Raw genomic sequence first — 21,774 nt, 5'->3', positions numbered from 1 at the left:
CCCAAGCCCGTCAAGAATTCAACGTTCCCAGCACACAAAGGGCGCTTCACAGTTTCCAGCCTCCTCGCAGTTCCATTCCATGGCGACGAGGTGTCGTAGGACGGTAGGATCCCGGGGTGCGCCTGCCATTTTTGCTCTCGCCGCGCCCGGTCCACATTAGACCGTGGACTTGGCGTGCCGGTCCTCGCTGTAGTTGTGTTGACCACTACTGCCCCTAGCTTCCTTCCCTTTTCCTTCCTTTTTCTCCACCAGCTGAGCTGAGCAGACAGCCACCAGAACAAGAAGCTGAACCGGCTCCCCCTCCCCCTTCCTTCCATTCACACCGGCGAGCACAGCGAAACGCGGGAGCAGAGAGAGAGAGAGAGACCCGCCCCCTCCTCCCTCCGTCCGGTCCCCGATGGCGGCTCGCTTCGCGGCCCTCGCCGCGCTCCTCGCCCTCGCCGCCGCCACTGCGCGGGCGTCCAACGACGAGGGCGACGCGCTCTACGCGCTGCGGCAGCGGTTCAGGGACCCCAACGGCGTGCTGCAGAGCTGGGACCCCACGCTCGTCAACCCCTGCACCTGGTTCCACGTCACCTGCAACCAGGCCAGCCGCGTCGAACGCCTGTGAGTCCAGCGCCAACCCCCCCCCCCCCCCCCCCCCCCCCCCCCCCGACGGCGATCTCCCATCTTAACAGCTCTGCTCCGTAGCCTTCGGTTCTTGATTGAAAGAGTTCGGTGGTTGATTCTTATTCAAGAAAAAAAAAATCAGTGGTTCCTCTGGTTGAGTCGATCACGCGTAGGTATCAAATCTTTGGTTTCGAGATCCAGGCGACCCAGCTGTTAAAAATGGATGATCTAGTCCTGGTGTTACTTGTTCTTCTAGAATTCTCGATCTGTTGGGCTCCAAATCGCGCATTTCTGCAGTCAGGGACTTTTTCCCCCAAAATCTCTAAAGAGCATAATAATTAGAAGGATTCTAAGTTTTCCTGGTTCAATAGTTGCGTTTCGTAACATTCATTCCGATGATTGTGTTATCTGACTCTTCCTCCGGCAAATGTTTCAGGGACTTGGGGAACTCCAATATCTCCGGCTCCCTCGGCCCTGAGCTCGGGCGCCTTGTGAACCTCAAATACCTGTATGCGCCCATGTCAATTCGAGAATTTTTTTTCCTGTAGTTCAGATGGGGAGTAGACCTTGATTGGCTTAACGGAGATCTATTATTTGCAGGGAGCTGTACAGGAACAATTTCGATGGCGAGATCCCAAAGGAATTGGGTAAGCTGAAGAATCTGATCAGCTTGGATTTGTACGCCAACAAGCTCACCGGAGAAATCCCCAAGTCACTTTCCAAGCTCAACTCACTCAGATTCATGTATGATGCCATCTTTTGGTTTGCAAGCGGCAAAAACATCCCTTCCTTTTTTTTTATAGAAGCATAAGTGCTCTCAGTTCATTCCGTGGTAGAAATGATTGGGGGATAAATTTTAGTCATAGGATGGAAATGAATTCACCTTTGGATCTCAGAATTTTAGCGGGTATATCAAAACCATTTCTCAGATGATAACTGAAACTCGGTTGTATTTTGTCTTGATAGGCGCTTGAACAACAACAAGCTTACCGGATCAATTCCAAGGGAGCTTGCCAAGCTTTCCAACCTCAAAGTCATGTGAGTGCAGACCTTTATCATATTCAATTCTGTTGTTTTGTTAGTTTCTATGTTCAACCATTGTTGGTATACCTGTGACTTGCAGTGACCTGTCTAACAATGATCTCTGTGGAACCATTCCTGTTGATGGACCTTTCTCAACCTTCCCTCTTAGAAGGTATGCGTCAAAGCTGACTCAACTTACTTCCAGATACTGTTCAGTATCACAACGTATGTTCTGCAGAATGCAACGACACTAACAGCTAGAAACAACTGCTGGATGTTGCTAGATTTGGGTTGTTTAATTGTCATCCCTAAAAGAGTGCTTTGGTAAACGTTGCACAAGATCGATTACCATTTATGTCAGCTAAGAGAGTCTCTTGAACCCCTATACTGGCCATTTAGATTAGATGGGTTTATTTTGGTCTTATATGCTTTATACCTTCCTTCTAAACCAACAAAAGAAAAGATTGTTCAGTGCAATGCTAGATCATTCGCACATATCTTCTTCAACCACAAGAATTTCCACATGAACTGATGCTATTGTGATCAAGGGCTAACACATCTCTACTTTTCAGCTTTGAGAACAACAGCAGGCTCAACGGTCCAGAGCTGCAAGGGTTGGTTCCCTATGACTCCGGATGTTAGATGCTCCTGTTCAGGCTGATGCTGCTGCAACAAAACAATCAACAATGTATCCCATCCCTAGTTGAAAGAAGGAAAAACAAGATAGTACAAAGAAACCTAGCTTGGAGAATGTGGTGATAATATATGTGTGTTCAGACAAGATTTGAGGGTGTCATAGGAGGTCCTGATATATATATATATATATATATATATATATATATATATATATATATATATATATATATATATATATATATATATATATATTCAGACAACAGCATAAAGAAAGAATGAATCGGACATGTTCTGCTTGGCTGATAAAGTTATGCCAACCTAAGCTGCTTCTACTGCAGCTATATTGGTATTATGTGCTCCCAGACAATCCATTTAGAAAGATGGCACACAAAGCCTTGTTCAAGAATAAAAATAGGCCAGCAAAAATACATACGTTTCAGGTTTTATATACCCTGGCTGATTCTTTGTTATGATTCAATGACACCGTCAAATAATCAGACTTTGCAAGTCCTATAAGCATCTCAACGAACATTCTATTCCAGTTTCTGCTATACAAAAATTAGCATGACGTTCATGCTAACTGAAGTTGGCTTGACGTTGAGACCAAAGACAATTATACAAAAGAAAAAAATATAAAAGAAACACATTTGCAGACTGTTCCCTCGAAAAACAAAAATGGCTCCAGGGAAACGCTGACTTGCCAGTAACTGCCAAATGCCCGCAAAATGGATTGTCAACCGATCAGCCCCAGCCACATCACTTGGTGAATGTGGGCTCTCATACTGACCAAAATCCCCTCTAAGTGGCTAAGAAACCATGAAATGACACATTAACAAAATTCGATGTGCAATATGACCTGCAACAATTTTACTGCAAATTACTTTGCAGCAGGTTCTGTCGATGGTCTCCCGTATAGCTCGAAAAGTAGTAAGGATTTTGACATCTGAGGTTCTCGTTCCAGTGCTGCTATCACATCTTTCACTGAAACCCTCCGTGCCACTTTTGTTAGTGATGACCTTCTAACACCACCTAGAGAAAAAAGTTCAAAAGATTTAGGTCTAAGAAAACAAACTAGAAAAGGCATGGTAAATACTTAGTTTGAATAAAAAATAAATTCAATATTTAAAATGAATTAGTTTCCTAATTAACTTCCTGGAATATTGTTTACTTCTATATAATACATGCTTTATCAACTTATACTGTTGGTGGTAGCCTGATAACAAAGAAACTAATTATAGCATCATTGTTGTCTTAGGGTCTATTGAATTTGAAATCAAATTCTTGTAGAAGGGCCATTAAAAATATTATCCATATAAAATTGTTTCTTGCTTTCACCAAATCATCTTCTTCTCATCACCACAAAATTGTGAACATGAGCAGAATGCCACATCACTAACATTTTAAAATGGATAAATGGACTGCTTAAAGAATATGGGGATGATAGACGACAAGGCATACAGACGTTTTGCACATTATCCCTGCAAACTCTGTATCTGGAACTTACCAATTGATATTTCTTGGGGACGAAAATATTTTTCTTTGCAAAGAAGATTTTCAAGTCATTTTAGGTGTAATGGCATCGATTTCAAGCACTCCATTCATTCTCAGGTCACAAACTTTGTAGGAACATGAGCAGAGTGCCAAATCACTAAAATCTTAAAATGGATAAATGGCTACTGCTTAGAAAAGAGATCTAGGGATGACAGATGATAGGGCATACACACGTTTTGCAAATTATCCCTGCAAATTCTACATCTGGAATTTTACCAATTGATATTTCTTCGTGACAAATATATTTTTCTTTGCATAGAAGATTTTGAAGTCATTTTAAGTGTAACTGTGTTGAGCTGGAAGTGCTATTTCAAGCACTCTGTTCATTCTCTGGTCTCAAACTTTTGTAGGAAGTGATCTCCCAAGTCCTTCCTATTTTCATGTCATTCACAAAGTACATTTTGGATGGATCTCAATTGATACTACCACTTCATATTTTCTTTGTTTAAAAAAACTAACTGAATGAACTTGAAAGCACCAAGTTCTTTTTAATCTGCACATAGACGTTAGACCAATTACAGCTGGGCATTTGATTTAATTGGTTTTTATGCTACTGTTTTTCTCAGTGAATAAGAACTTTGTTTTTTGGATATTTGCAACCGAAGTTGTCATGAAGAAGACCAAAAACTGATGTTATAGCCTTATCGGTTTCAGTTCGATGTCCCAGTTTCACCAAAGAATGCTCTGCATGTCACGACTATTAGACGACTAGACTCTCTTTGAGTTCCCATCCTCACACTGCTCAAACGAAATCGACTCCACCACCACCAAATCTAGCCATGCGGCTCACAACAATAGAATACACCATGCCTCTTCTTCAGACTCCTGGCCGTGGCCGCGCCTGCGGCTTTGGATGGTAGTGGATGCAAGAGGCGAAATCCGCGCCAGATTTTAGGAGCTCGTCACCATACTTGCTGTACTCGTGATGCAGGTTGATACAGATGAGAGTAGCACGCATGAGGGTAGGTAACTGCTGGGAGACCAATTTGCACTAGGTCTATAGGAGAGAGATTGAGAACTGATACTCTAACAGGCCACATGCAAAGATGAAATGCAAAAGGCAACAGGAGAGAAGGGGATCAGAAAGTCATGACACAAACGTGAATGTGATGATGTAAGAAAGGAAGCATTGCTTCATTCTCCAAAAAAAAAGGAAGCATTGCTTCTCTGCTGGCTGCTAGTAGGCTGGGCTGATGGATGCATGAGACCATTGGGCCAGCCGGCCAGGGTTGTGATGGCCTAGGCAGATCGAATGTAAGGACACAGCAGATCAGTTTCTTCGGTTCAGTGTTTCTGGCCGAAAAACTGAGCTAAACACCATACACTGAACAATGGAGAAAGAGAACCGAACTGAACACCAAAAGAACCAAATTTCAGTGTGTCGATTTTGGTTCGGTTCCTCAGGTTTGGTGTATTTTTGCCTACCCCTAAGACCAACATTATGCTACCCCTCAAGAACGTTAAAATATTTGCAGGTCGAATAAAAATTTAGGTTCTGCTATGAAGTCAAGTTCTGTTCTGACAGCATTATGCTACCATTTGGATATTAAAATTGATTATATGGAAATAAAACAAAATCTTAACATATCAAAGTTACAGGTTAGGTTTCCATTTAGTATAACGACTGAGTTATTAACAAAAGAGCATTGAGCGCACCATTGCACACTTTTAACAGCAACAATTGGAAATACAACGATACAAAGCATGTTGTGCACTATATTTGCCGTTTTACTGGGAAAGTCTATATACTACAAAAGTTAAGCTTCAGTATGTCAACAAAAAGTAGAATAAGCATCTTACTGTTGATAAATGCCTTGACTACTAATATCATTGTACACCTGAATACAAAAGGTATAGACTTAGCCTTTAATAACTTGAGATACACAATCCAACCCATGATTGCGCACACCAAGGTTTTTGAGACGACGTGCCGTCCTGAGGTGTTGGGGTTACACGCCTGAACGCCTAGGCATTGTGGTGTAACTAAAACCTTGTGGCGTTCTGTGACGCCAGGGGTTTGGCTGGAAGGAGATGCCTCATAAACCATGGTGTACACACTTGGAACCCCACTACCCTCGGAACTACATACATCAAGCAACTAAATTGAGTACACATTACGTTAAATTTAGTATTTACATCAAGTAAAGAAATCATAAGTTTTATATGCATACATAATTATTTGTCAAAAATTTTAGAAAATGTTGTGCCTTTCATGTGCAGTGCACTCTTGTTTGACAACAAGAATACAAGAGAAAAAAAATATCAGGCTTACCAGATCCAAGCATTGTGGAGTAGCCCCTCTTTTCATTTTCATGTTCCTCCCTCGAGCCTTTCCCAGATTTTGGTGATGGCTTGTGTTGCAACATGTTACCTTGTACAGAGCCTGAGGAACCGTCACCTCCCTCACTTCTCTGTTTATTTCGTTCAGCTAGCAATTGCCACTTTGACAGCATGTCATCTCCTCCAGCAGCAACCCGCGCAGCAACATTTGCAGCTGTGGTTCTCATCTTATCATCATCCTCCTTGTACTGTATATAATAAACAGAGTAGTCAACAGCTCAGGATACATCTTATTGTATAAATATCCCATCGCCACTAATAGAGACTAACCTTTGCATGCTTTGACGAGGCACGGGTCTCGTTCTTGTCTTTTTCTAGATCAATATTTGTATTGCCATCTCCCTGCATGTACCAAATATGCTCATTAGCAACACTACCCAGTCCTGAAAGAAACACCATGAACACTAATATGGAAGACATTTGATAATTGTGGCAGTATCTTCCACAAGATGCACTGAAGAAGCATAATGCCATCATTATTAAGGAAGTATGAGTAAAGAGCAAAGAGATCAAAGGCGGTTTATTTACTGGGGCAAAAAAATGACCATATGCAATCTGCGTCATGCTATACGTGGTTATTGATTAGTCTTGTGTAATTTGGTGTGGATTTCAAATGAATCATGCAATAATAGATGCAACTTTAGAATCATACACTCCAGTTATCAACTATATATTTACTAGCAAGCTTGCTTGACATTGATATTATCACGTATGTGAAGTGTTACACTAAGTATAACCAAGGTTTTTAAGGCAGCAAAGCATCCTGTGGTGACTTGGGTACACCTTGTCACCTAGGCGACGCCTAGGAGATAAGAGGCCCTTGTGGTAACCTAGATACGCCTTGTCAAGTAGGCGATACCTTAAGAACCTTGCATATAATACACCATACATTGGCAAATGAATATTATGAATAGTAAAATTTCTGTTCCAGTAAAAGATGAAATAATTCATGAAATAATTCCATATTTCAAGTTAGATCATTTTGAATCATGATTTATGTCAAAAGAGATTAAAATTCAAAATAGAACATCGTGCAGAAGCAGAACTAACATCATTTTGTTTCCTTATCCTTTCAGCATCTTCAGCTTGCTTTTTGTCCCACTGTTCTTTAGCTTCTCGGTTCACCCTCATAATATGACTGCGAACATCTGAGGATAACGGATAAAAGCGATGCCTTGACTTTTCAACATCAACCCTCTACAAACAATGAGAACACATGAATTTAACATCTCAGATAGCTTATTTGGGAAGGAAAGCCGAATGAACTTAAAATATCGTACCTGTTTAGAGAACCTTATTATATTGCTTATAAATCCTCGTAATCTCTCCTCGACGCACTGGAGAAAGCTTAAATTAGATATGGCATAAGCTAAAGCAACAAGAAAGGATGTACTGGATAACCTCTCACCATTGATAGACAACGTTCAACATCAGTGCCAATGACCTTTAAATTACATTTCCTCACTGCCAAAATAATGTGGTCAGAGAATATATGGCAAAAGATTTTTTTGCTTTATCAAGTATAAAACTTAAATGATGGAGGTATTAACTGATTTCTGCTAATTTCTTTGTCAGGGGTCCCTTCTGTAGAATGAGCTTTTCTTCTTCTAGTTGAACAACTCTCCGAGCAGCTTCGGAAACTCGAGTCTCATCCTTCGGAGCAGAGAAAAGTTGTTCCTCTTCTTCCTGGAAGAAGGCACAAGCTATTATTACTTCAAAATTCTTTAAATGATAGGTAACAGATAGCATCACAAAGCAATAAATATAACAGAAGCATAAGAGCTCATGTACCCTCAGATTAACACCACTAACTGCAGTGACATCATTAAGCTGGTCAATGCTTTGTTCATGGAAACCTCCGGATGTCTTTTGCTTTTTGCTGGTAAAATATAAAACAATTGGAGATAAAACATAACAAAATTCTTAACTAAGAAAAAGCATTGGATGTACCTAGATGGTGGAGGAGAAGAGCCTAATGCTTCCAGAGGCTTCTTCTGTCCAGATGCCTTCCTCTGAGGTGTTTTAGCTGCTGCGGGAGGTGCTTGCACAGAAGATTGGACCTAACAATACAACAAAACTAATTAGAACACAATGGCAAACAATCGTTCACGATGTTGAATTATTCCTGTGTGACAATTTGAGAACTAGAAGGCACAAAATGAATGAACACATAAATTTTGTAAGAAATGAACAGAAATCAACCAAACATTCAGCCGTGATGCATACATGGGTTTAACAAGGTATCAAATATACTATTAATGCCTCCATCAAATTACAAACTCTTACTGCTATCCTCCAGCATCCTCTCTTTTTTTTTGAAAGCTATAACTCCACCATCCTCTTGCTTAACAGAACATTTGTCGCATTGCTAGTTTATAATTATTGCATGTTTTCACTTCATAACATATAAATCAGTTCCTTGAGTGGTTATGTGCATTCACACAAATACATGCTACTCTGAAAGATCTGATATGTGTCATCAGTCATACAATCACAAATCTAGTATGGATTGTACTTGGATGAATAGTTTACAGAGTTCTCCAAATGGAAGTATTAAGAAATATGGGTTAATAGGTAAAGTCATGGACAATGAGCTTTCATCTGTAGGCACACATCTAGATTTTGCACTTACATGTGCTCAAGTTTATGAATTGTGAGGGACCTATAACCCTACAAGGCTACAACATTAGGACCATGTACCCTGTCTTTCTTCTAAAAGAAAGAAACATCCACAGGCAGGATATTGTTTGAATAAATTACATGTTTATGATCAATTATAAATCAGAATTAATCATTGAAGTTCTGCTTAACAAAATATTTAGTTCACTTCAATATAAAATGCTCTGCACAAATGAACCAAGAAGTATATTTGCATTTCGAAAGAATGCTGATTAAAGAAATTACTCATCCTTACTCTGTTACTCAACACAATGCTTCTCAGTTGATAAAGATCAAACTCTCCATGCAACAACTTTATTTTCATGGAGTGACAGGAGACTCGTTTACTAGGTTGCACACCTATCAGATTGCCTGTTGGTATATCTTGAGTGGTATATCTTATTTGGAGATACTCGCCTATTTTATGTTTACTGTTATAACCTTGACAGCATACATCAGAGTTAGCTAGAGATCTAAATATTCATCTTGGAGAAGAAATCAATCAGATTCTACTATTCAAGTACATGTTCCAGATACTGACTCTAACTAGCTTCAGGTTCCTCCCTTACTCCTAGTTACTTAACAAGTTCTGGTCAACCATACAAGTACATGTAACTAATAAGGTCACATGAGATTTTACCTGGAAGTTTGGAAATAGCAAGATCAGCCATTTCAAGGTTTCATGTCAAAACATATCAACACAATAGCAAATCAGTACATACCTGCAATTTAGGCTCTGCTTGAGTGCCATGAGACTGAGTCTGACTTAAGCTAGTTGTGGTCGAAGACTTAGAAGCACTTAATTTTGACTGGTTTTCCATGCCTCTGCCACCTTTTGAAGAGCCCATGGATTGATTGACTTGTTTTGCATGCATTGCAACAAAAGAATTCTGTGAAGATTCAGAGTTTTGGCTAATAGTTTCCTTATTCGGTGCTGTTGGAGCGAAAGAATTAGTTTTCTGCTCCTTGTTTGCTGATTGTTGCCATGTAGGTTGATTAGTTGGCGCATTTCCAGGCACTATAGATTGTGTTGGCACACTCCCAGATACTGTGGTCGCAGCTCCCTGGACCAACTGTGCTCTTTGATTGGAATCTGTCATTTGTGGTCTAAATGATGCAGCTGGACTTCCAACTGGTCGTGGAAATGGGCGTGCATGAATACTATTTGTCCCAAACATTGGTGAGGATGTTTGTGGATGCTGCACATGATGCTGCATTGTTTGCACCGGAGGTAAGTTATTGGGTGGGCGGGTTTGTAGCACATGCACTCCTTTCCCATCTGACATGTTTCCTGTTTCATTAGCCTTATGCACATTGCTTTGTGAAGGTGAAAAACCCCTAATACTCTGCATTTGGCCAGACGAGGAAGGCCGAAATTGAGGTGGTCTTAGGCTGTCAATAGCTTGTTTCGTAGGGATGGTGTGAGCCCCTGGATCTGCCTCCTGCTCATCTGTCATAGAACCCCTGGGAACAGTCTGCTGACCAGAAACTTGACTTAATAAAGAATAGCTGCTTGGATTTGTCTGAGAATTTCGCTGTGCCTGAGCAGTGTGCTGACAAACAAGAGTAAGTAACCCACCAAAAAACCAAGAAAGTGCTGGTAAGAATAACTATAATAAGACTACATGCAATGCTTATGCACATATAGGCAGACCTAAATGAAACACTACAAATACAAGGTTAAGCAGCATTTATAAAAGGCCGAGAACCAGGCTACGTTTTATATAGATCAAAATGAAGTAGAAAGATTATTTACCTGCATTTGATATTCTGAAATCGCTAACTTAAGCACCTTATCGCCAACAATATTCCTTACAACTTTTAAGAAGTGTTCCTTGCTGACCTCATTTTTCTATTGACAACAAAACATCAAGTTTACAAAAAAAAAAGATGAGCAGATTAATGGCTTACATGCAACTTCTACAAAAAAAAAACAATAATCCCATGTGATTACTAGTGAGTTACATCACTACATGCAAATCATAACAGAAAATTAGTGTTACTCTTGTGTAGTTGTAATAAAAATATCCAATCCAACATATGGTAGGAAATAAAAGTTAAGACTGTAATCCTATTCCTATTTTCTATGATCCAAAATGTTTATTAAAGCTTTCTCATCCTAGGACAGAATTACAAAATGATCTAGAGAAAACGTAGTTGGCAAACATAAATTAAGAAAAAGGATATACAAACCCGCAACTTGGCGAAAATGGACTGAACTTGCATATCCTTTTCTTTGTCAATGTACTGTCTCAAAATAGGTAGTAGCATGTGAAATGTGACAACTGGGGCTTTTGCTGTCGTAGTTGCACCATTTGTTTGGTTTGTGTGTGGTGTTTGTTGACTCTTCATTTGCTGCATAGGCTGCTGCTGAGCAAGAATTGGTGTTTGTTCACTCTTCATTTGCTGCATAGGCTGCTGCTGAGCAACAACTGGTGTTTGTTCACTCTTCATTTGCTGCAAAGGCTGCTGCTGAGCAACAATACCTTGTTGGGATGTGTTTCCAGGCTCTTGCTTTACCTTCAGTAACTCACATTCTTTTGGTGTATTAGAGGGAAGGTGTTTATTATCAGAACCTTGAGAAACCATTTCAGGTCTTGATGGCTGATCACTCCTATGTAGATATGTCTGTTCCTGTTGCTGACTATCCTGGTTTGCAGTTTCATTCTTTACTGGATCTTGCCACTGTCCATGACCATGGTTTAATAATGACTTGTTTTCCTGAGGTAAAAGTGCTGAAAATGGAGAACAATAAGCAATTTTTTTAGGAAGCATGTACAATAATAAACTTATAAATTGACAAAAAAAAATAATCACAGCATAACACAGGAGCCAAAATTATGGAGATAGATTTGAGAGCAGGAAATTTTGATAAAACTATACTCTTGATGCAATATCCCCCACATCATGAAAGGGGACATTTAAGATAATATTGTTACCTTTAGGGAATGGAATAAACAAGAGAGAGAGAGCAGACGGCAGCAGCTCTAGCATATGAGGTAGTCAATATGGGTTGGCCCAGTCTCTATATGGGCCATACTTAACACCCCCCTTCAAACTCAAGGCAGAGGTGGAGGATTAGAAGCATTGAGTTTGAGTAAATGAAGTCGATGCTGCTCTCGAGTTTGTGCTTTGGTGAAGAAATTAGCGACTTGCAACTCTGATGGCACATACTGAAGAGCAATTGTCTGTTGATGACAATGAGACCGAGTAAAAGAGGCATCAACACCAATATGTTTCGTGAGTTCATGCTTGACAGGATCATTAGCAATCTGTATGGCTCCTGTATTATCACAAAGGAGAGGTGTGGGGGTATCGCAGGAAATACCAAAATCAGCTAGCAACCATCGAAGCCATACAATCTCGGAAGTGGTAGTGGCAAGTGCTCGAAGTTCTGCCTCTGTACTTGATCGAGATACAGCGGATTGCTTCTTGGACTTCCAAACAAGAGGAGAAGAACCAAGAAGGATACAATAACCAGTGACTGAACGACGGTCTGTGGGATCACTCGCCCAAGTGGAGTCCGAGTAAGCATGAAGACGGAGTGGACTATCATGAGCATAGAACAAACACTGAGATGATGTGCCCCTTAAGTACCGTAGAACACGAAGCAAGTGTCCAAAGTGAACCGATGTAGGAGCACTCACAAATTGGCTCAAGATATGCACAGCATGAGCAATGTCAGGTCGAGTAACAGTGAGATAAACAAGGCTCCCAACAATATGCCTATACCGAGAGGGATCCTCCAAGGGAGCACCATCAGTAGGACGAAGCTGTAAGTGAAGATCCATAGGTGTTGCAGCTGTCCGACTATCAGTAATGCCAGAGCGAGCAAGAAGATCATGTATATATTTGGACTGACAAAGATAATAGCCCTTGGGAGAATGCAAGACCTCAATGCCTAAGAAATAACTGAGAGGACCTAGATCAGACATCTGAAATTGCTCCCCAAGTTGCTTCTTCACATGACAAATGTGTTCTATATCATCTCCCGTAATTAACATATCATCAACATATAGGAGAAGCAAAGTACGTCCATGGGGAGAACGATGAATAAAGAGGGCTGGATCATGCTCACTTGGTGAAAAACCTGCAGCCCGGATCACAGAAACAAAGCGCTCAAACCAAGCACGAGGAGCCTGTTTGAGACCATATAAGGCACGACGAAGACGACAAAGTTAGAACGCCCCACCTAGCCAACCCGACCATAAAACCCAGGTGTTATAGTGGGAGGGGTGGGGGCTTTTATCCTCAGTCCAACATTCCCCCTACTGCGTGCGAGCCGGGCGAGCCGCGGGGCTGTGCCACCTGTCCGGTCTCAGCACTTCGGTCTCAGCGAACGCAGCCAGGGAAATCACGCAGCGGAAATGCGTGGCCGGGGGGATCGAACCCAGGACCTCGGCTCTGATACCAAGTTAGAACGCCCCACCTAGCCAACCCGACCATAAAACCCAGGTGTTATAGTGGGAGGGGTGGGGGTTTTTATCCTCAGTCCAACAGACAAACATAGCCTGAAGGTGCATGAACACCTGGTGGGGGCTGTATATAGACTTCTTCATGTAAATCATCATGGAGAAAAGCATTCTTAACATCCATCTGAGAGATAGGCCAAGAGCAAGAAGCAGCCACTGCAATTAAAGTGCGAACAGTGGTCATGTGAGCAACAGGAGCAAATGTCTCGTCATAATCAAGATCTTGAGTTTGCTGAAAACCTCTGGCAACCAAACGAGCTTTATATCTTTCAATAGAACCATCTGACTTGGTTTTAATTTTGAAGACCCATTTGCATGTTATAGGTATAGCATGTGGCGGCAGTGGAACAAGATCCCACGTTCCTATACGATCAAGGGCAGCAAGCTCCTCAGACATAGCAAGCTGCCACTCTGGAATACTAGCAGCTTTCTGATGTGACTGGCTCAGAAACAACAGCATTCATGCTGGAAAAACCATACTTGTCTTCAGGATGAATAGTACTACGATCTCGTAGATTATATCGTGGACCGGCCTGTAACTCATCAATATCATCAGAAACAATGTGTCTCATCAATATTAGCATTAGAGGTATCAATAGCGGGCTCATCAATATGTGTCTCATCAATATTAGCAGTAGAGGTATCAACAACGGGCTCATCAGGATTGGCCGAGGTGGTAGAGCTATAAGAAAGGTCAGTGGGGATTTTGGGACGGTGCTTGAAGAAACGGGTTATTGGTGGTTTCGAAAACGACTGAGGTGGAGGTGGAGGAGGTGGTGTAGGTGTCTCATAGAGAGGAGGCGTGATGGAAATAGCAGGAGCAGGAATAGATGCGGAAGGTGAAGTGACATCGCCCGTGGATGAAATAGGAGGAAGACACATAAAAGATGTGGACTCTGTGGAAGAATATGAGGGATGTGTAGAGGGGTTATAAAAGAAAGGACGGTCCTCAACAAATGTCACATCACGAGAGATACGCATGCGACGAGAAGAAGGATCATAGCAGCGATAACCTTTATGTTCAGGACTATACCCCAGAAAAACACACTCAACCGATTGAGCAGTCAATTTAGTGCGCTCACGAGGGGCAAGCAGAACATAGCAGACACATCCAAAAACTCGAAGGTGGTCATAGTTGGGAGGCTTACCAAAGAGGACTTCCCCAGGGCACTTGCCGGACAATTTGGATGATGGTTGTCTATTGATGAGATATACAGATGTGGAGACAGCTTCCCCCCAAAAATGAGAAGGAACAAAAGAAGCAATCAGAAGGGTGCGAGCGGTCTCTATAATATGGCGATGTTTACGCTCAGCAATACCATTCTGAGCATGAGCACCAGGACATGAGAGCTGGGCAAGAGTACCTTCAGAGGTCAAAAATTTGTGAAAAGTGTTAGACAAATACTCTCCACCAGAATCAGAACGAAAAATGCGAATAGAGGTAGAAAACTGAGTATGAACCATGCGAGTGAAAGACTGGTAGATGGAGCACAATTCAGATCGATGTTTCATAAAGTAAATCCAAGTGTATCGAGAATGATCATCAACAAAGATAACATAGTATTTATGACCACCCTTAGTAGCAAAAGGTGCAGGACCCCATACATCAGAATGAACAAGATCAAAAGGCCTAGCAGAATGTGACACACTAGAGGAATATGGTAGTTGGATATGTTTTCCAAGTTTACATCCCTTACAATGAAAACTAGGCTCTATTGATGTATGACCTAAGCAACCACTATTGATTAATATAGACAAGCGAGAACCACATAGATGACCAAGTCGATGATGCCACTTCACAAAGGACGATGTCGAAGACAAGGCAACGGATGACTCACGAGCGGTAGAGGCAGTGGATGAAGGAAGGCGCAGGGTGTCCAAAATATAGACTAGGAGAACCTCTACGGCGATGGCCAGTCCCAATCACAGCCCCGCTTCGATGATCCTAAATAAAACATGATGTGTCATCAAATCCAACAAAACAATTATGGTCGGTGACTTGACCAACTGAAAGGAGGTTCATAGATAACTGAGGTACAAAGGAAACATTGGGTACAGAAAATTTTGAACTAGAAAGAGAACCCTGATGAGTGAAATGACAAGATGTACCATCAGCTGTTTGAATAGAGGCATCATCGTTGACTGGCTTGCAAGCAACCAATTGAGACCGATCAGATGTCACATGAACGGAGGCCCCCGAATCAAGAACCCATGACGAGTGAGCAGCACCAATAGGAGAGGCAGCAGCAACAGATACGGAGCCTTTGGTAGTGGAAGTAGTACCCCGACCACGAGTAGCACGAGAAGTACCACGACCACGAGCAGCACGATACTCAGCCAGCTTCTCTGGATAGTGAGAAAAACAATTCTCTGAAATATGGGTTTTCTTGCCACGATGCTTACAAGGCTCAAAAGAGGTAGCCTTTGGCACATGAAACTGCTGAGAAGCTGCCAACACGCTATGAGGCAATGGCACTGAAGAAGACATTGACTGGAGACGAGTTTCTTTAGCAAGTAAAGCAGACAATGCTTGTGCCATAGTCAAATCAGAGTCACCATGAAGCAGCTGCCTACGAAGGGAATCAAATTCTTCCCGTACTCCCATGACAAAGCGATATGTAAGAAATCTGTCAAGAAACTTGTGTGCTGGACAATCACTAGCAGTGCATTCAGCCACCATAGAGGTCAAAGACCCAACCAGACGATCAAAGGCAGCATAATAATCATGAATGGACATGTCATTCTGCTCAATTACATGAACTTGCTGCATGAGATTGTGCAAACGAGCACCACTGTCCTGAACATAGCGCTGCTTAAGAGAAGACAATATAGCCTTGGCTGTTTTGAATTTGGACAGACTCATAATCATGGACTGCTTAACACTATTGACCATAGCAGCCATCACTTCCCATCATTAATCCGCCATGTATTGATCTCAGTAGCATTCTTGCCATCAGATGCAAGCACAGGTGGGTCATTAGTTGAATGAAAATAGAGACCATGACCCCTCAATGCAGTCTCTACACAAAAGGCCCATTCAGGGTAATTCTGACCATCAAGAGTGATATTGATTACAATTGTATTGATCTGTGCCATGATGAAAGCTGCTAGAACTCGTGACCCAAACAACAGAGGGAAGGAAGGAATCAGTTACCACAGCGGAACACCCCTTTTCCTTTCTGCAGAACACAAGCAGAGCAGAGCAGAGGCACCAACAGCAGAGCAGAGCAGAGGCGCAACAGCACCAGCAGCAGAGCAGAGCAGCACCAGCAGAGCAGCAGCACAGAACCAGGCGGTGGTTGCTCCCTCTGGCGCGATTGAACAGAGGACGGGCGGAGGCCTGCAGCCAGCCGAGGCGCAACGGGCGCACGAGCGGTTGCAGACGAGGCAGGGGCGGCGACGACCGCAGACGGGCGGAGGCACGCGTGGAGGGAAGCGCGGACGGGCGCCGGACGAGAGCAGGGGCCGGCGCGGACCGGCGCCGGACAGGGGCGGGGGATGGCGCGGACGAGCACCGGACGGGGGCGCCGCGACAGGCGGCAGAGCTCCTGGACGGGGATGAAAACAGGGCGACGACGGCCGCTCCCGCACGCGAGCCGCGACGGGCGGCTGCAAAACAAGCTGTTGGCGGCCCGTAACGCGCGGATCCGTTGCCGGATGGCCTGCGTGTAACATCCCAGTTTTCATCACGATTAAGGGGGAGTGTTGAAATTTATAATGCAAACTTCTAGAAGGTTCTATAAAAATAAGGATAAACCATGGCATAATTTTGTTCCCCATGACAATGTTCTAGAATGTTCCACAAGAATCATAAGAAGACAAGAAGCTTGGATATTTTCTTATCATAGTAAAATTTAGAATTTTCTAGAATTAGATATTTATAGGGAACTTAGATATTTGTAGGGAACTTCTTAGAGTGTGACAAGTGTCACTCATCCAAGAGGGTATGAGTGCCTATATAAGGAGGGTGCCACCCCTTGCCATGCCATACTACTTCACTCCATCCCACACACATCCAAGGGCATGGTAGAAGTGAGCATAGGTAGAGTGTGCTAGGTGTGTGTTCCTTTGTTGCTTCAATAAGGTAAGCATCTTTATAAGTGTTAGTCTCTCGGTTAAATTTAAGTACTTAGTGTATAAGTTGTGATCCATCGAAGGTTGGCTCTACCACCCGGGATCACAAAAGGGTCTGGGCTTCATCGAAGGTTGGCTCTGCCACCCGGAAGCCAGCTTCATCTGTTGGTAGGCTCTGCCTCCCGGAAGCAAAAGACGGCTCTGCCGTCAAAAGGACCAGGTCCACTAAGTAACTAGAAGCTGACCGACTCTGAAGTGAGTTGGTGTAGATCCTCAACTTAGTAGGGCTGCCTCAATTTCCAACAATCACTAAAATAAAACTTATGTTGCAATTAAACTAGTAACGTAAAATAATACTAACGTTATACGAGGTATTACATAACTACTAGGTAAACTATTTTTACTCTTGTCTTGCGTTAGTACATTCGTTCCCTCTAATAACCAGCATACGCATGCTTGCACCTACGACAAAAACCATCTCGTCTCTTTCCATAAAAGGTTCTCAAGTCACCGTACCATGCCATAATTCCCAGACAATCATGACAACGCTTACCTCCTTTGCCATAACTTCATTATTCCCTGGAAGCCACAGAGTACCCACACCATTGACCTTGAAAAGACCGGTCATGGCAGTACCCACCTCGCTAAAAATCGGGGTCGCCACGCACAGTGCCGGCCGAGATTTTTTCCGCCGAATCACCTCACCCGCTCGCTCTCGCTCGCGCACGCGCGAAACGCCGGCCCCACGACGGGACCGCGCACTGCCGCCGGCACCACGCCGTGCCGCCCACTCCCGCGTCCCCACCTCGCCCACGCCGCTGCAGCGTCCTCGCCGGCTTTGCCGCCTCGACGCTCGCGCCTTCAGCGCTGCCACTATTCGCTTTGACGGCGAGCTACCGCAGCCCACGCCGTCGCCCGTCCTTGCGCAATGCCGCTGCTTCTCTCCTCGCCTATAAAAGGAGCGAGGCCGTGACGAGCCCCGTCACCAGCCAAGCACACCGAGCCGCTTCGCTCCGTCAGCTGAACCACTCCTCCCGAGCCCAGCTCACTCACGAAACGAAGCTCCAACAATTGATCCTCTTCCTCGAGCTGTTCCGCGCCAAGGTGAGATGGCAGGCAGCTCCCCCGATCATTAACTCCACTAATAAAGGCCCAAAACACCCCCAGGCCGTGAGCACTTAATCCAAATCATTCTACCAATCAATACTGTAAACTCAATATCTCCTTCATATCAACTCCTTTTCACGTAACTTATTTTCCTAAACTCTCCTCAAATTATATACTATCTATTCCTCCTATTTTCATCTCCATTTGAGCTTATTTTATTGCTTGCTTGTGTTTGTTTGCCGGTTGTGCCGTTCTCGCCCGTAGATCACGGAGTGACCGAGGAGGAGCCTGCCAAGGAGCCAAAAGACCCGTACCACGAGCAGGAAGCCGCCGCCGCCGACGCGTATGCAAGCGAAGGCAAGTTTCATCGACCCCTACGTGAGCGGTTGCATCCATGTGAGGACGGTTAGCTATAGCCTAGGTCTATGATCGATTACATATACCAGTACTTGAGCGATTGAGTGTGCTCATGCATGCATCTGAGTAGTCATGCATATCCAGAGCTGAGAATAGGATACGAAGGGATCTGGCTGGGACCAGGGCAGCTGGGTATGCTGGGGCCGGCGCTACCGTGGTGGTAGACTGGCAGATGAGTGCTACCGTGGTGGTAGGCTCGAGTTGATATGTTGAGAGATGGTTGCTGCCCTGGTGAACCATAAGGACCGAGTTGTTTTGACATCTCACCTAGTTTACTTTAGTACGACCACAGGTTCCGGTAGGGGCCGGACTTAGCCTAATCTCACTGGTTAGCCTGACGGTCGCAGGGATGGTTTACGGGTATAGACCATTGGGGTCAGGGCCCGAGGGTTTGTGCGGCCGGGCTGGGGCGTGACCACGGCTGGGTGTCGGCTATGTCGGTTGTCCGTCCGGGCAGCCGAGCGTGTGGGTACAGTGTACGACCTCTGCAGAGTGTATAATCCATTCGAATGGTCCGTGTACACGGTATGGACAGGCTACGGTGTGGTCCTGACAACTAGTGAGCTACCTATTGTGGGTTGTGTTGGGAAGAGGTTGCATACCATTAGTTGCATTGCTAATGCATTGTGCTCAATGTGCGTCGTGCATGTCATTTCCCCTCCCGTAGGGTGAGGTGGAGCTTGCTGAGTACTTTTGTACTCACCCCTGTTGATTTTTCTAGAGGATCCTGACTTTGTGCCAGAAGAATACGAGTAGATCGTGTCCACACCCAAGCTGATCGAGTGGAGCCGTGATGGATGAAGAGCTAGTCCTGCATGTCGCTATGATAGTTGTTATCCTATGGTTGTTCTGTGTAGTTTTGTGTTGTCACTTTACTCCTCATGTACGTGTTAAATAAAGCTCTGTATGACTCTGGACTCCACTTGATGTAACATGTATTATGCCGGAGACCTTATACGGTAATTAATACATGGTTTAGCCTTGATCTTCGGGTCGGGGCGCTTCACTGCGGCGGCCGGCGGCGGCAGCGGCGGCAGTGGATCTCGGGTGGGATGAGTATCCCTAACCCTACCTGCTCTGTACCATGTTACCTTTAGGGAATGGAATAAACAAGAGAGAGAGAGCAGACTGCAGCAGCTCTAGCATATGAGGTAGTCAATATGGGCTGGGCCAGTCTCTATATGGGCCATACTTAACAAATACTACATGGGAAAAGTGCATCGTAAGCGCTGAAAATTGCGCGCATGTTCTCATTGAACTAGAGCCTACCGTCTGTAACCGGAAGGTCCCGGGTTCGAGCCCCAGCCTCTGCACATTTGTGTGGGTAAGGTTTGGGGCTTAAAGACAACCCTTCCCCAGACCCCGCACAGTGCGGGAAGCCTATGGCACTGGGTACGCCCTTTTTTTTCTCATTGAACTAGAAATTTTGTGGAAACCAGAGACTGATCTAGATTTTTCGGACATTCTGGTAATAACATCCTTTTACTTATATAGCCATTAGTAGGTTCGTCATGAATTTGCTCCAGCAAATTTTACATATATATAGTGAGCTGTTTTGAAAACTTTTCCTGCTAGTAATCATGATTACTGAAATTCTCCTTGGAGAAAGTAGTTTGAATATGCTAGCGGCTGAATGTTCAAATTTCAGTACTTCAGCATTGTTTTCCCTACTATTTTTATTCCCACTGCAAGAAGACATAAACGCCAAATCCTATTTGAATTCAAAAAAGCTTGCTTCCTGTCGGTGATGTCACAGGCCTCATCAAAGAGTTGAGCCAACCTAATTTTAAAGGAGAGATTCATCGAGGCACATGTTCAAATTGCCTATGCCGTGCACACACTATGACACTAAGCAGAAAAACTAGAGTCCAGCATTTCCAACTCTGGACCTGCATTCCTCTACCATGGACAAAAACGTTTGTCGAGGTCATCTTTTCCCCAAACCAAGAGCCGCATTATCCAACACCACCCGTGCTGCTTCTTGATCCCAACAAACCCCCCCGGTTCTCGCCAGAAGCAGGGCGCACCCCGAATTCGGTCCAAGGAAAAGAAACAAACAATTCGAAAGGGGCAATTCGGTCTGGGGCTCACCGGCGCCGTGATCCGTAGGCTGGGACAACGAGGCGGCAGCGGCGGCGGCCGGGGCACTGATGGTGGTGGTGCTGCTGCTGCTGGCGCTGGCCTCCACCTCGCGGTTGAGCGCCGCCGTGAAGGCCTCGACGTCGGCGCCCGAGTGCAGGCTCTCGTCCTGCGCAATTCGAACAGCGAGATGGGCACCGTCGCGACCAAATCCCCCCCCCCCCCCCCCCCCCCCCCCCGCCTCCACCCCCAACAATCCCAAAAGAATGGCAAGAGAGGCTCGGGCCGGGCGGGGCACCTCGTCGTCCTCGAGGAGCTTCATGATGGGATCCATGGCGCGGGGGGGAACTCGGGCTGGTGGCGCGAGGCCGCCTCCCCCGTCTCGCTCTCCCCGTCGGCTCGCGTCTCCGCCGGCTTGAACGAACGGGAGGAAACGAAATCCCTTGTGCGGGCAAGGATGGAAGGACGGACGAGGACGAAGAAGAAGGCCGGCTACTTTTCCCGAAGGCGCCCCGTGAGTTTTATTATGTGATGGCCTGCGCGCTTACTGGGCCTCTGGGCCTTCCTAGATCCCTTTAACTCTTTTTGTTGCTCAGTTCCACACTTCTCCCATTTTCAGCCCATACTCAGTCTATGGATCTCAAAAGATTATGGGCCAAATGGCCACCATGTGTAAAATAACTGAAACTGGACGGAACGTACTCATTTTTTGCCCAAATTGAGCACGATGGGCCAAATGGCCGCCATGTAACAGCTTGAGGACCACTGAACAGCGAACTGTGTGTGGCCGGTGCGCCGATTAATCGAT

The 21,774-nt window shown here is 44.4% G+C and overlaps 2 protein-coding genes across 10 annotated transcripts; one reads left to right on the top strand and one right to left on the bottom strand.

Moving 5' to 3' along the window:
- Positions 1-295: 295 nt before the first annotated feature.
- LOC120651978 (leucine-rich repeat protein 1-like) lies at positions 296-2,617 on the top strand. Its single transcript, XM_039929664.1, has 7 exons — positions 296-606; positions 1,046-1,117; positions 1,210-1,353; positions 1,576-1,647; positions 1,733-1,804; positions 2,205-2,440; positions 2,505-2,617. Exons 1-6 carry the CDS (start codon positions 398-400, stop codon positions 2,272-2,274), a joined length of 639 nt encoding a protein of 212 aa, XP_039785598.1. The 5' UTR covers positions 296-397; the 3' UTR covers positions 2,275-2,440; positions 2,505-2,617.
- Positions 2,618-2,680: 63 nt separating this feature from the next.
- LOC120651976 (transcription initiation factor TFIID subunit 4b-like) lies at positions 2,681-21,454 on the bottom strand. Of its 9 annotated transcripts, none has more exons than XM_039929661.1 (14): positions 21,265-21,454; positions 20,979-21,135; positions 11,011-11,552; positions 10,574-10,669; positions 9,540-10,358; positions 8,110-8,219; positions 7,951-8,038; positions 7,710-7,845; positions 7,568-7,623; positions 7,440-7,496; positions 7,210-7,356; positions 6,430-6,501; positions 6,092-6,347; positions 2,681-3,297 (listed from the first exon to the last, which is right to left on the bottom strand). In XM_039929661.1, the coding sequence occupies exons 1-14, from the start codon at positions 21,298-21,300 to the stop codon at positions 3,146-3,148; spliced, it is 2,724 nt and encodes a 907-aa protein (XP_039785595.1). In that variant the 5' UTR covers positions 21,301-21,454; the 3' UTR covers positions 2,681-3,145. The 9 variants fall into 9 exon arrangements, with proteins under 9 accessions (XP_039785595.1, XP_039785594.1, XP_039785589.1 ...); XM_039929660.1 differs by having other exon boundaries at positions 2,747-3,297; positions 9,540-10,370; XM_039929662.1 differs by lacking the exon at positions 2,681-3,297 and adding an exon at positions 5,527-5,900.
- Between the last annotated feature and the right edge of the window lie 320 nt (positions 21,455-21,774).

Source organism: Panicum virgatum, chromosome 9K (genome assembly GCF_016808335.1).
Source record: "Panicum virgatum strain AP13 chromosome 9K, P.virgatum_v5, whole genome shotgun sequence".
Lineage (NCBI taxonomy): Eukaryota > Viridiplantae > Streptophyta > Magnoliopsida > Poales > Poaceae > Panicum > Panicum virgatum.
Note: the sequence above shows the minus strand (reverse complement) of the source record. Positions and strands in the feature narration are given on the sequence as shown.

Bases quoted from the DNA above. Each gene is read 5' to 3' on its own strand.
- LOC120651978 (XM_039929664.1), top strand. From the start codon at position 398: ATGGCGGCTCGCTTCGCGGCCCTCGCCGCGCTCCTCGCCCTCGCCGCC. The intron at 1,118-1,209 runs GTATGCGCCCAT...TATTATTTGCAG, and splicing joins CTTGTGAACCTCAAATACCT to GGAGCTGTACAGGAACAATT. The intron at 1,648-1,732 runs GTGAGTGCAGAC...TGTGACTTGCAG, and splicing joins CTTTCCAACCTCAAAGTCAT to TGACCTGTCTAACAATGATC.
- LOC120651976 (XM_039929655.1), bottom strand. From the start codon at position 14,801: ATGAAACATCGATCTGAATTGTGCTCCATCTACCAGTCTTTCACTCGC. The intron at 10,371-10,573 runs GTAAATAATCTT...CTTGTTTGTCAG, and splicing joins TTTCAGAATATCAAATGCAG to CACACTGCTCAGGCACAGCG. The intron at 8,220-9,539 runs GTATGTACTGAT...TTGTATTGTTAG, and splicing joins AAGCAGAGCCTAAATTGCAG to GTCCAATCTTCTGTGCAAGC.